The sequence below is a fragment of the Rhinoderma darwinii genome, chromosome 9 (genome assembly GCF_050947455.1).
Source record: "Rhinoderma darwinii isolate aRhiDar2 chromosome 9, aRhiDar2.hap1, whole genome shotgun sequence".
Taxonomy (NCBI): Eukaryota; Metazoa; Chordata; class Amphibia; order Anura; family Rhinodermatidae; genus Rhinoderma; species Rhinoderma darwinii.
This window is the reverse complement of record NC_134695.1, coordinates 5,333,992-5,348,055: the sequence shown is the minus strand read 5'-3', so window position 1 is coordinate 5,348,055 and position 14,064 is coordinate 5,333,992. Positions and strand designations below refer to the sequence as shown.

The 14,064-nt window shown below is 44.7% G+C and overlaps 1 protein-coding gene and 1 long non-coding RNA gene across 2 annotated transcripts in view; both read right to left on the bottom strand.

Annotated features, from left to right (window-relative positions):
• The window catches only part of LOC142660569 (uncharacterized), a 90,670-nt gene extending 88,689 nt beyond the window's left edge, over nt 1–1,981 (bottom strand). The window contains exon 1 of the long non-coding RNA XR_012850528.1: nt 1,897–1,981. This is a non-coding gene — a long non-coding RNA (uncharacterized LOC142660569). The remainder of the gene's footprint in view (nt 1–1,896) is intronic.
• An 8,979-nt stretch (nt 1,982–10,960) lies between these two features.
• Nucleotides 10,961–12,972, bottom strand: ZNHIT2 (zinc finger HIT-type containing 2). Its single transcript, XM_075836831.1, has one exon. It carries the CDS (start codon nt 12,896–12,898, stop codon nt 11,420–11,422), a length of 1,479 nt encoding a protein of 492 aa, XP_075692946.1. The 5' UTR covers nt 12,899–12,972; the 3' UTR covers nt 10,961–11,419.
• Between the last annotated feature and the right edge of the window lie 1,092 nt (nt 12,973–14,064).

The window sequence follows — 14,064 nt, the reverse complement described above, 5'->3', positions numbered from 1 at the left end:
GTGTCGTTTTCCCTGTCATTTTTCGTGGCGTTCTTTGCCTCTTTGTTTGGGGCTTTTTTCGCGGCTTTATTTGTGATGTTTTTCGCGGCATTTATCGTAGCCTTTTCGGCGTTTTTTTTTTGCGTGTTTTTTGCGGCGTTGTTTGTGGCTTTTTTTGCTGCGTTTTTTGCGTCGTTTTCCGTGCCGTTTTTTGCCCGTGGCAATTGAGCGCCGCAGGCATAAAACAACGCGAAATACGCTTTCTCTGCCTCCCATTGAAGTCAATGGGAGGTCAGAGGCGTAAATGCCCGAAGATGGAGCATGTTGCTTCTTTTTCCCGCAAGGCAGTTTTAATGCTCGATTTTAATGCTTGTTACAACAAATTGCAGCATAAATCACGCACCAAACACGCTTGTTTGGTGCATGGTTTTCACGCATGCATCTAGAGTGTAGGTGCATGATAACGCACCAATAGAGGACATGCAGTATGTTTCACGCAGCGGACTCTCGCTGCGTGAAAACGGCCCCATTGAAATAAATGGGTCGCGTGTGCTGTGCGTGGTTTCGACGTGGTGTGAATGGGGCCTTATGCGCGATTTACACTAGCGTGAATCAAGTCTGTGTGCTGTGCTTTGAAAAAACGCACAACACACGCAACCCATTTATTTCAATGGGGCCGTTGACACATGTGTGACTTTTCACGCAGCGAGAGTCCGCTGCGTGAAACATACTGCATGTCCTCTATTGGTGCGTTATCATGAAGTCAATGCATGCGTGAAAACCACAAACAGCACACACGTGTTTGGTGCGTGATTTACACAGCAATTTGTTGTAAAAAAGAAGAAAAAAATGGGCTCTCTTTGTGAGTGCGTGAATAACACATGACAATCGAAAAGCACATAAGGGCGGATTTACACGAGCGTGTGCGTTTTGCGCACACAAATACGGTGGCGTTTTGCGTGCGCAAAATGCACTTGACAGCTCCGTCTCATGTTCATACGGATGCGCGGCTGCGGTTTTCGCGCAGCCGCCATCATTATGACACTGGATGTTTGTAGCACGTGGTGCTTTTCTGTTTACATTCATTATTTTACTGCTGTTGCGCGAATAACGTTCGTCCCACGGAAGTGCTTCCATGGGATGCGCCTGATTTTCACGCACCTATTGACTTCAATGGGTGCGTGATGCTCGAAAAACGCAGAAATATAGAACATGTCGCGAGTTTACGCAGCGGACTCACGCTGCGTAAAATTCACGGACTGTCTGCACTGCCCCATAGACTTGCATAGGTCTGTGCGACCCGCGTGAATACCACGTGGGTTGCACGGACGTATAGCACGTTCGTATTAATCCGCCCTAACGCAAACACACGGATGGGATTGACGCAAGTTTTTCACGCGCGGAAAATACACACGCTAGTGTGCATGAAGCCTTACTAATGGACGCTGTTAGACAGTGGCCATTAATAATCCACTAGTAATAAATTTTTAAATAAATGAGAAGGACATAGAAAAAATATTGTAATAAAATAACACACACAACACTGGTTAACGATTTTATTAAAAATAAAAAAGGTGTCATTGAAGTAGTCCTTGAACTTGATGTAGTACCAAGGACCCAACCTGTAAAAAACACCTAACAACTACCGTGTTTCCCCGAAAGTAAGACAGTGTCTTACTTTCTTTTTATCCCCAAAAGCCCCACTATGTCTTACTTTCGGGGTATGTCTTATATTGGGAAAAAATTGTCGAATTATTATTTTATTTTTTTTTCACAAACTGTATTTAAAGGGGTTTTCCAATACTTTTTTTTATTTTTTAAATCAATGCAATGTTCCTCTATTAAGATATTAGTGCACTCTGTCTAGCTTTTTCTTGATAATAAATGGTTTTAGTAACATTACTCCCTATTGTTTACCTGGAGAGGTTTGTTTTGCTCAGTAAGTTCATTCCTCTTCTCTTCCTGTGTTTCTCCTCCCTGCATGCACTGCTCTAGTCCCAGCATGCAATGTGCATGCAGCAGTGCACTTGCTCCGCCTACTACACCCAGCTCTACTAACTTCTGCAATCCCAGTCTTCATTTTGGTGCTCTCATTCTATTACTGCTAGCACAAGCTGAAATCACTGGATATCTGCGTTTTTAAACAACACTGACCCTATATGATGATACGTAAAGTTTGGTCTTTATAATTATAAGTTTTCTAAATGTATATTAACTGTTTATACAGTCTTAGTTTTAAATACTGTATTTTATATATATATATATATATATATATATATATATATATATATATATATATAAAATAAAAAAAATTGAATTCTAACATGTGAATTGGGATAAAAGGAGCAATACCTGTGGATCGCCGCTGCATCCTGTGTCGGAGATTCACAGTGAGCAAGAAAAAACTAAAGGGAAGCAGCGCTCCTAACTAGCCATCGATGAAAAATAATTCCCCTTCATGTAACTCTGCTACCTGTCAACTGAAAAGTCATCCACCACAGGGAAAAATGTTAGTCCATCATGTCTGATTCCCAGGTGTTTCTTTGCGGTACTCCTCTGTGTGGAAACATTTTTCACTCTGGCAGCTGATTTTTCCATTGACAGGTAGCAGAGTTACACAACAGGAAAACAAATTCCCCATCATGTAACTCTGCTACCTGTGAACTGAAAAGTCATCGGCTGTTTGAAGGGGGTGCACCGCTCGTATAAGCGCTGCTTCCCCTTACTTCATCACACTGTGAATCGCTAACTAGTTCGTATAGAAGCGAAGTATTGCCTAATTATTTTTTTTGGGCTTCCAGTTCAGTTCTGAAGTGGCTTTGAGGGGCCTATATATTAGACACCCCTATGAAACACGACATTTTAGAAACTAGACCCCTCAAAGTATTCACAACAGCATTTAGAAAGTTTATGCACAAAATGTTTTACCAGAGAAACGCAACTCAATACTTATTGTCCAGATTCTGCAGTAGAAATATCCCACATGTGGCCCTCGGGCGGTAATGGACTGAAGCACCGGCCTCAGAAGCAAAGGAGCACCTAGTGGATTTTGAGGCCGCCTTTTTATTAGGCACCATGTCCGGTTTGAATAGGTCTTGTGGTACCAAAATAGTGGAAACCCCCAAAAGGTGATCCCATTTTGGAAACTAGACCACTTGAGGAATACATTGTAGTTTTCTTGGGGTGCATGCAGCTTTTTGATCAGTTTTTATTCTATTTTTAAGTGGCGTGGTGACTAAAAAACAGCAATTCTATTGTTTTTTAATTCTATTTTTGTTACAGCGTTCACCGTGCGCTATAAATGACATATTCACTTTATTCTATGGGGCGATACGATTAGGGCTCATTTACACGAGCGTATTATACGTTTTTGCAACGCGCGTCGCAGGGACCTATGTTACTCTATGGGGCCGTGCAGACAGGTACGTGATTTTCACGCAGCGTATGTCCGCTGCGTGAAACGCACGACGTCCTATATTTGTGCGCTGTTCGCGCATCACGCACCCATTGAAGTCAATGGGTGTGTGAAAACCACGCATGTCGCACGGAAGCAATTCCGTGGGACGCGCGTGATTCACGCAACAGCACTGTAAAGGATGAATGAAAACAGAAAAGCACCACGTTCTTTTCTGTTTACAAACATCCAAACGGAGTGTCATAATGATGGCGGCTGCGCGAAAAGCACGCAGCCGCGCATCATAAAGGGCTGACACACGGAGCTGTTAAGTGCTTTTTGCGCACGCAAAACGCCGCGCTTTTTGCTTGCACAAAACGCACACGCTCGTGTAAACTCGGCCTTACGGTGACACCAGATGTTTATAGTTTTTTTATGTCTTATGGCGTTTGCACAATAAAATACGTTTTGTAAAAAATCATTCACTTTTTGTTACCTTATTCTAAGAGCCAGAACTTTATAATTTTTCCATCAATAAAGCCGTGCAAGGACTTATTTTTTGCGTAACGAACTGTAGTTTCGATCAGTAACATTTTTCGGTAAATGCAACTTTTTGATCTATTTTTAATACATTTTTTGGGAGGTGAAGTGACCAAACAATTGTGATTTTGGTACGGTATATTATTATTTTCTTTTACGGCGTTCACCGCGCGGGATAAATAACGAAATAATTTTGTAGTTCAGGCCGTTACGGACGCGGCGATACCAATTATGTATCGTTTATTTATATATTTTTATTAATAAAAAAGGACTGATAAGGGAAAAAAAGGGGGATTTTTTTAACTTTTAATTTCTTATTTTTACACATCTTTTTTAACTTTTTTTTTTACTTTATTACTTTGTCCCACTAGGGGACTTGAGGGCAGGAGGCCCTGATCGCTATTCTAATACACTGCACTACATCCGTAGTGCAGTGTATTAGAACTGTCAGCTATTCACTGACAGCAAGCATAGTGGGTCCTGACTTTGTCAGGACCCACTAGGCTTCCGTCGATGGCATAGCCGGACGCCTTTGTTTGGTGTCCGGTTGCCATAGTAACCATCGCCGGCCGCTATCGTGTAGCAGGCCGGCGATGGTAACTTAACCCCTAAAAACCCGCGATCTCTATAGAACGCGGCTTTTAAGGGGTTAGACAGCGGGGACACAGCGATCGGTCCCCGCTGTAGGAGCTGCGGCAGCTGCTGTACGAGACAGCAGCTGTCACAGCTCCTGCACCTGTCGGGAAGACGGCCGAAACGGCCGTTATTCCTGCAACTTCGTATACACACCGCTACACACCTTCAACCTTGCGCATGCGCAGTGTAATATACACGGCCGCTGAAGACGCAGCCACATAATTTCACAGAGCATGCGCGGTGGAGTGTGTTCACCACGCATGCTCTAATTCAATAAAGAAGCACGTGGTACGGTTACGTCATTTTTGATGACGTAACCGTACAGTGTGAAAGCCGGAAACCGGAAGCAAGGCAGAAGACCAAATGGACGGGTCTGCACAGGAAGTGCAGATTTTGCATTGCTAAGGGGACGGCGACGGAGGAGGATATACGACGCTACAGCCATCTGATGAAACGTAAGTACATTGGAAAGTTATATCTTTTTCATTGTTTTATTTAAATAAATGTAATTTTTTAGTTCCGGAATACCCCTTTAACTGTTTTACATTTTTTTTTTTAGTCCCACCAGGGGACTTCACTATGCGATGTGCCGATCGCATATATAATGCTTTGGTATACTTAGTATACCGAAGCATTATTGCCTGTCAGTGTAAAACTGACAGGCAACCTATTAGGTCATGCCTCCGGCATCGCCTAACAGGCAGATGCTGAAGGCAGACCTGGGGGTCTTTGTTAGACCCCCGGCTGTCATGGAAACCAGACGGCGACCCGCGATTTGTTTGCGGGGGCGCCGATCGGGTGACAGAGGGAGCTCCCCCCTCTGTCAAACACATTAAATGCCGCTGTCACTATTGACAGCGGCATTTAATGGGTTAAACTGCCGGAATCGGCGCGCGCTTCGATTCCGGCAGTTGCAGCAGGAGCCAGGCTGTGTATAACAGCCGTGCTCCTGCCGCTGATCGCGTGGGTACAGTCTCAGTACCCGCGCCATCACAGGACGGATATATCCGTCCTCCTGCGCGAACTAGCAGCTGCTGAGGACGGATATATCCGGCGCGGTGACGTATGGAGGGGGGCGGCGCGAAAGTGGGCAGGAGGCGGCAATACCCCCGTGTTTCCCCGAAAGTAAGACATGTCTTACTTTCGGGGTACGGCTTATATTAGCCGACCCCCCTGAAACCCCCGATACGTCTTACAATCGGGGGTGTCTTACTATCGGGGAAACACGGTAAGAAAAAAAAAAAAGAGGGATGCTTAGATACACTGCTCATGTGTGATACTGTTAGACCATGTATCTAAGCCTACCACAAGGTAGCCTTAGTAACATTACCCAAGCGGACAGTGTCACACATGGGCCATGTATCTAAGAATACCACATGTTAGGCTTAGATACAGGGCCCCAAAACACTAATCTTAGGGTATGTTCACACGGCAGCGTCCGTAACGGCCGAAATTAAGGGGCTGTTTTCAGGAGAAAACAGCCCTGTCGTTTCAGCCGTAACGGCATGTGCAGGCGCTTGAACGCCGCGTCCATTACGGACGTAACTGTAGCTGGTTTTCCATGTAGTCCATGGACATGACACTTCTTTGGCGCGGGCGTCTATTTACGCGCCGTCTTTTATACGCCTCGTGTGAACAGACAAACGTCTGCCCATTGCTTTCAAGCCGTAATTTCGGACGTAATTCGGGGGTTAATACGCCCGAATTACGTCCGTAAATAGGCCGTGTGAACATACCCTTATACAGGAATAAAAAGAATGTCATCTGGGATCCTGTATCTAAGCCTACATTGTGTTAGGCTTAGATACAGGCTCCATGTGTGACACTGTTTGTTAGACCCTGTATCTAAGCCTAACAATGTAGGCTTAGATACAGGACCCCAGAAGATCTTATCCAGGTCAGGACCGGGCTATTTTGCGCCTTCAGGACCAGACACAGTTTAGCCCTTTTTAGCACGTGTTAGTTAAATGGCTATAACTTTTTTATTTGTTGGGCTAACGACGTTATTTTTGCGACGTTTTTTCCGTAGACAATGCAGGTTTATTTTTTTATACACAGCTTTTTTGCCATTTTAGAATTTTCATTCATAAAGTTTGAAAATAGTAAAAAAATAAGCTTTTTTACGTTTCAGCTATTTTTTTGGGTAATAACATAGTTTTACCCTAAAATAGACCTTTTATTTGTGATCGCCATTGTCTACCGTAAATTTCTATATATTACATGTCTATATTAGGGTAATTGGGTCAGCGCTAGCATTACAACAATGATTGACAGGGGGAACGGTATTTTTTGGGGGTGGGTATTTTATGTGTATTTATTATTTAATTTTTTTTTGTACTTTACTATTTTTTTATTATTATTGTCTGTCCCTCAAAAGGTCAAAAAAGACCACCATCTTTTCCACTGTAACTGGAGCTGCACAGGTAAGTATATTAGGGAATATTTAATGTGTGTATTGTGTGTTTAACTTTTAAATAAAAATTTATCTCGGACAACCCCTTTAACTAATTTTATTTTTTCATAGACTTATTGGTATGAGGGCTGTTTTTATGAGGGATGAGCTGTAGTTTTTATTGGTACTATTTTGGGGTACATGCGACTTTTTATCCTATTTTTTGGGAGGCAAGGGACCATAAAACCGCAACTCTTGAATAGTTTTTTTTAGGGTATGTGCACACGTAGTGACCAAAAACGTCTGAAAATCCAGAGCTGTTTTCAAGGGAAAACAGACCCTGCTTTTCAGACGTTTTTTGACCAACTCGCATTTTTCGCGGCGTTTTTCGCGCCGTTTTCGCTGCGTTTTTTACGTCCGTTTTTGGAGCTGTTTTCATTGGAGTCTATGAGAAAACAGCTCCAAAAACGTCCAAAGAAGTGTCCTGCACTTCTTTTGACGAGGCTGTATTTTTACGCGTCGTCGTTTGACAGATGTCAAACGACGACGCGTAAATAACAGGTCGTCTGCACAGTACGTCGGCAAACACATTCAAATGAATGGGCAGATGTTTGCCAACGTATTGTAGCCCTATTTTCAGACGTAAAACGAGGCATAATACGCCTCGTTTACGTCTGAAAATAGGTCGTGTGAACCCAGCCTTAGGCCTCATTTACACGAGCGTATTATACGCGCGTGCGACGCGCGTGCTTTTCACGCGTGTCGTACGCAACTATAATAGTCTATGGGGCTGTTTAGACGATGCGTGAATTTTGCGCTGCGTGAGTGCGTTGCGTAAAACTCACGACATGTTCTATATTCTTGCGTTTTTCACGCAACACGCACCCATTGACTTCAATGGGTGCGTGAAAACAACGCATGCCACACGGACGGTCCTGCGTTGCATGCGCGAAAATCACGCAAGAGCTGTCAAAAGGATGAATGTAAACAGAAAAGCACCACGTGCTTTTCTGGTTACAAACATCCAAACGGAGTGTCAAATTAGAGATGAGCGCACCGAACTTCACCGGGTTCGGCCGAACTCGTTTTGACCGAACCCGGCAAAAAATGTTCGGGTACGCGACGTCAGGAGACAGTCACTGCCCACGGTGCTCAAAGACTTAAACTGTTTCAGCACCATGGACAGTGACTTTCGATCACAATATACATATACGTGTAAAAAAAAACAGAAGTTCGGACTTACCGATAAGTCCCGGCTCCTTCCTCCAGTCCGACCTCCCGGGATGACAATTCAGGCCAAGTGACAGCTGCAGCCAATCACAGGCCAAGCACAGGCTGCAGCCAATCACAGGCTGCAGCGGTCTCATGGCCTGCCGCGTCATCCTGGGAGGTGGGGCCGGATGACAAGAGAGGGACGCGTCACCAAGGCAACGGCCGGGAGACCGGACTGGAGGAAGCAGGCAGTTCATGGTAAGTTTGAACGTCTTTTTTTATTCACAGGTTGGTGTATATTGCGATCGGCATTCACTGTCGAGGGTGCTGAAAGAGTTACTGCCGATCAGTTAGCTCTTTCAGCACCTTGGACAGTGACGGGCGTCGACTACCTCATCTCTATGATGGCGGCTGCGTGAAAATCACGCAGCCGCGCATCATACACGGATGACACACGGAGCTGTCAAATGCCTTTTGCGCGCGCAAAACGCAGCGTTTTTTGCGCGCGCAAAACGCACACGCTCGTGTAAATCCGGCCTTATACAGCATTCACCACGCGTTATAAATTACATGTTAACTTTATTCTGCGGGACAGTCCAATTCCGGCGATACCTAATTTATAGCACTTTATGTTTTACAACTTTTTGCACAATAAAATTACTTTTGTAAAAAGAGTGTATTTTTTTCTGTCGCCGTGTTGTGAGAAACACGACGTTTTAATTTTTTCGTTGACGTAGCTGTATGAAGGCTTGTTTTTTGCGAGATGAGCTATGGTTTTTATAGGTACCATTTTTGGATACATGCGACTTTTTGATTACTTTTTAGTCCAATATTTGTAGGACAAAGTGACCAAAAAACAGAAATTCTAGTATAGTTTTTTGCGCCGTTCACCGCGTGGAATAAATAACATTTTATAGTTGAGGCGATTACGGACGCGGCGATAAATTTGTATGTATGTTTTTTTTCAATAATAAAGGACTTGGTAAGGGAACAGGGCGATTGTATTTTATTTCATTACTTGAAACTTTTATTATATGTTTTAAAACGTCTTTTTTTACACTTTTTTTCCAAGTCCCACTAGGGGACTTGAAGGTCCAAATGTCAGATATTTTTTTTCTAATACATTGCACTACCTATGTAGTGCAATGTATTAGATCTGTCAGTCATTCTCTGACAGCAAGCCGATTAGGCTTCGCCTCCCGGCGGGGCCTAGTCGGCTTCCGTAATGGCAGAGCAGGAGGCCATTGTTAGGTCTCCTGTTGCCATAGCAACATCGGCAGCCCAGATTGCATGGCAGGGCTGGCGATCTGCTAGCAACCTCTATGATGCAGCGATCGCTGCATCGAAGGGGTTAATGGCAGCAGGGATCAGAGCTAGCTCCGGTTCCTGCCGTTACAGGTGGATGTCAGCTGTAACATACAGGTGACATCCTCCGCTGATGACGCCGGCTCAGCTCCTGAGCCGGCGCCATCTTGCCGCCGGCTACGGAAGCCTTTCAGGCCCTGCCGCCGGTCGGGGGCTGGAAATTTTTCGTGCTAGGCAGACCGGGAGGCCAGTATTAGGCCTCCGGGTGCCATTGCAGCCACCGAACCCCAGCGATTTCATTGCTGGGGTTCCGATGAGCTGCAAACAGCTTAAATGCAGCGATCGCGTTTGAGTGCTGCATTTAAGGGGTTTAATGGCGGGGATCAAAGCTAATTTCAGCCTGATGTCAGCTGTAAGATACCGCTGACATCCGGCGATGGTGGCATCGACTCAGATTCGGAGCCGATGTCCACCATTTGTCGTATGGATATGGCAAAATGCGGGAAGCACTAGCTTTCCATGTTGTATCCATACGGCAAATGTTGGGAAGGGGTCAATGTTGGGGTGCCCGGCTGTCAGACTGCCAAGGACCCTGGAAAGAAGACAGAAGCGGTTTTCACTGCTTTTGTCTTCCCTGTACTCACGTACACAGCGCTCAGTGAGCAGAGTATAGACTAGAGGCAGCTTGATTGCTTCTGAGTACCAGTGGTCATGTGACTAGTCACGTAAACACCCTGGATGTCGGTAGTAGGAGGCTGCCGCTGGGTCTAACTAAATCACTAACCGTGACAATAGTCACTAGAACTGGGCTGACTTCCCCTGATGTGCAGCCCCAGTTACGGTGGAAAAGTATAGCGTAAAAATTTTTTCAAAGTTCCGCAAAGGTCTTTTTCTGACCGTTGAGGAACAGGCCAAAATAAAAATCAAAAAAGCTTTTAACCTTTTTTTTTTAGTATGGCCTGTTTCTCAAAAGGTCAGAAAAAAGACCTTTGCGGAACTATAATTTTTTTATAATATACTTTTCCGCTGTAACTGGGGCTGCAAAAATAGATAAAAGATTACACAAACAAAACCCATCAAAAACGTTTCCCCGCTGATCATTGTAAAGCTAGCCCTGACCAAATTACCCCAAAATACATCAAAATGTACAGTAGACAATAACCATCACAAAAAAAAAAGCTAAAAAATAAACAAACATGTTTTTACTATTTGTTTTCAAACTAAGCCTAAAAATGCTGAAATGATGTGTATAAAAATAAGAAACCTGCATTATCACATCGCTAGCCCAACAAATGAAAAAGTTATAGCCTTTTAACTAACGTGTGCTAAAAATGCCTAAACTGTGCCAGGTCCTGAACCGGTTAACGTGTCCCCTACGGCGTCAGTCTCACTTCATCTAAATGATCCAGCATGCACTGCTCACTTCTGAAAGACACTATAGAATATTTTTGATACAAAAATAGGCTTGTTTTAGTTAAGAATACAATAATGTGGAAAGTTCATGCCAATTTCAGAGCCTTTAATATATCAAGACATGGGAGCCGGTCTGGATGCTCATGCGCAATCATACACAATATAGATCTGAGAAGTGTCATCGTAGAGTCATACTACACTTCAGTATCATGGGATTGATCCTACTACAGACAACTGCAGGGTTTATAGCCGGAGGGCCGGCACAAAAACTTTTAAACCCAACACCAAGTGAGTGAGAACAGTCGTCAATCTCTGTTGCATTATTAATAATTCAGGCGCTCACGGTGTATAGGGAACATAAACAGCAGCGCCGCTATTAAACGACACAGTGCTATGAAATATTAGAAATAATCACATTCAATAGAGAACTTCTATCATTTCGATGGTCATCAACCAATAGAAAAGCACACAGTAAAGTCTCAGGAGGCTTTTTTCTGCCACTAGGACACCAAATAAATAATCCAAAAATTAGAAAACTCCACTGTGATTTAGTTAACTTCTTGTATTAGCGGATTTTTGTCTGGCGGTCTTTTTCCACCCCAGACCTGCTGAAGTCCTTTTGATATCTCTGCCATTTCATGGAGATCTTTAATATACTGTTTATATTCCATCAAAACCTCTGCAGACAAAACAGCCAAAGAATCTTCATTCTCATTCACCCACGCGGCTAGGAACAAGCATTTTTTCTTGGCATTAAACGCCCCTTTCCTCACATCCTTCTCTTCGGGAACAAGTTTCTGAGTCTTTCCCAGCAAATGGTACAAGTGGGAGAGAGCAGCCAAGGAATACTTCTTATCACCATCACCCAGAAGAATTTTAGATGCACCCGCCATTGCTGAAACAGCTACACCTTCATCTCCACCCAATAAAGGGTCGGAGGCCGCTCGTACAGCGCTCTTCAAAGCATGAGCAGTAGTGTTGTACACTGTAGTTGTGCTGAGAGCACCGGAGATGGAAAGCAAGGTCCCTATAAAATCCAACATAATATCATTATCACTCAGGTCACCATTATGCCGTAAGAGGGAGAAGGAATAGCTGTAAATGACATTGACCAAGGTGAAGCGGACCAGTGCGGATGGGTTACGAGTTAGCGAGCGCAAGGGTGGGATAGAATGGAGAAGCGGTGGGATCTCCAAAGCTATGGCCTGGTCATCTCCTAATGTTTCCTCTTCCTTCAGACTGTCCCCTGTATCTACACCTCTGTCCAGTGCATTGGTCTCGTGGTGGCCCCGTTTAGTTTTCTTGCTGAGGATCTTCATACAATCTTTCCTTTCATACACCCACCCAGATGAAATCCTCTGAACACCTTCAGTCTTCTCAGGGACTGTGGTGACATCTTGGTCGGTATCCCTGCCTGTGGGACAAGTCTGTTTGGTGGCATCATCTTGTCCATAGCAGGAACTTATGTCTTGACTCTTAATATGAAGTTGCTCGTGCACAGGTTCAGTCTCTGGGATCTCCATGATCTTATATCCCTGAGTCAGTTCCTGGGTGTCCCACCACGGCCTCCACTGAGGGACCAGGGAACCAATGTGGCCACTTTTTATCAACCTGTTGAAATGCTCCTTTTCGCGGCGGGAGAGACAGCCCCACAAGCCGCTATCCTCTCCATTCATGACCCCGTCTAAGCCGGACAGCGGCTCTTCACCGCGCTCGTCCTCCCTCAGCTTCAGCAGCATCTCCTCTATCTGCCTCCTTCCCCTGGGCCCGGCTTCCTCATCCCGAAGCGCCTGCAGCACGGACTCTTTGTAGAAGAGCTCGGAACAGACTGAGTGCCGGGCTCCCTTATAACAAGCAAGGCTGCAGTAAGGAGCGTTACACCTCGGACACGTGTATTTCCCTGGAGCAGACAGACATAGGGCGCACACCACGGGGGCAGAGCCGCCATTCTCATTCGGCAACGTTACTGCGGGTGTGGAAGAAGAACTGCGACCGGGTAAGACGATATCAGGTTCTAACGCCTCCATTACTAATAGCGTTACCGTGGTAGCAAACTACGAGCTCTCCCGCATCTACCAATGAGGAGGGAGAAGAACGTCACATGTCCCCGGAACAGGAAGCGGCTCATTGCCACGTGTTTCAGTGAGCCTGACTTCTATTCCGCGCTCTTAGCGAAGTCACGTGACCACATAGCAAACGTGGTTTCCTTCTTGTGGGCTGCCACGCATGTGTTTATTTTGAACCTTTTATCAATAGCTGTATTTTCAATAAGTTGCCTCTTTTTAGTCCTTTTTTTGTGTCATATGTAAATTTCTACACTATGCGAGAACAGTGACAAAACGATAAACATTTTCACTTCATTTTTAGTGGTCATAACAACATGAACACTGTAATATAAGTACTTTTATTTTTTTCCCTGTGCATAGTAGAAAGATATACACAGCTAGGCTCTGTTCACATCTGTCTCATGGCTTCCATTTAAAAAACAAGCCTCTTCCGGACCTGTCATACAACGGACCCCACTGACTTAGAGGTCCATCGTTTTGAAAGCAAGAATAGTGGCGCATGCTGTGCTGTTCTGGCAGTCAAATCGGATAGAACGGCCGACAGGCTCAAAAGTCTCTAATAAAAAGGTGAACAGCCTTAGGCTTCGTTCACATCTGCGTTGGGGTCCCGTTCTGACGTCCCGTCAGCTTTCTGTCAGAACGGGACCTTGAGCAGACACAAACAGAAACCAGAGGTTTCCATCACTATTGATTTCAATGGTGATGGATCCGGTGCCCATGGTTTCCGTTTGTGTCTGTTGTGCACTGGACCCGTCGTTTTGCCGGAAGCAATAGCGTAGTCGACTACTGGAAAATGAAATCAGCATCTCCATAAGTCTTCATGCCCACTTCCGTTTTTCCCTTCAGGGTGCTATATTTTTTTTTGTCACTAATAGCACCCTGACCCATTCATTTCAATGGGCGCATGCACACTTCCGTTATTTTCACGGATCCGTTGTTCCGTTCTGTCAAAAGTAGAGCATGTCCTACTTTTGTCAGTGATTCTGTGACTGTGGGGTCCATAGAAGTCAATGGGTCCGTGAAAAAAGGCTTCCGTGTGCCGTCCGTTTTTGACAGATCCGTTGCCCTAGCAACAGCAGGGCATGCCAAAGTTCATGGACTGGGACATGTGACAAGTTCAAATGAAG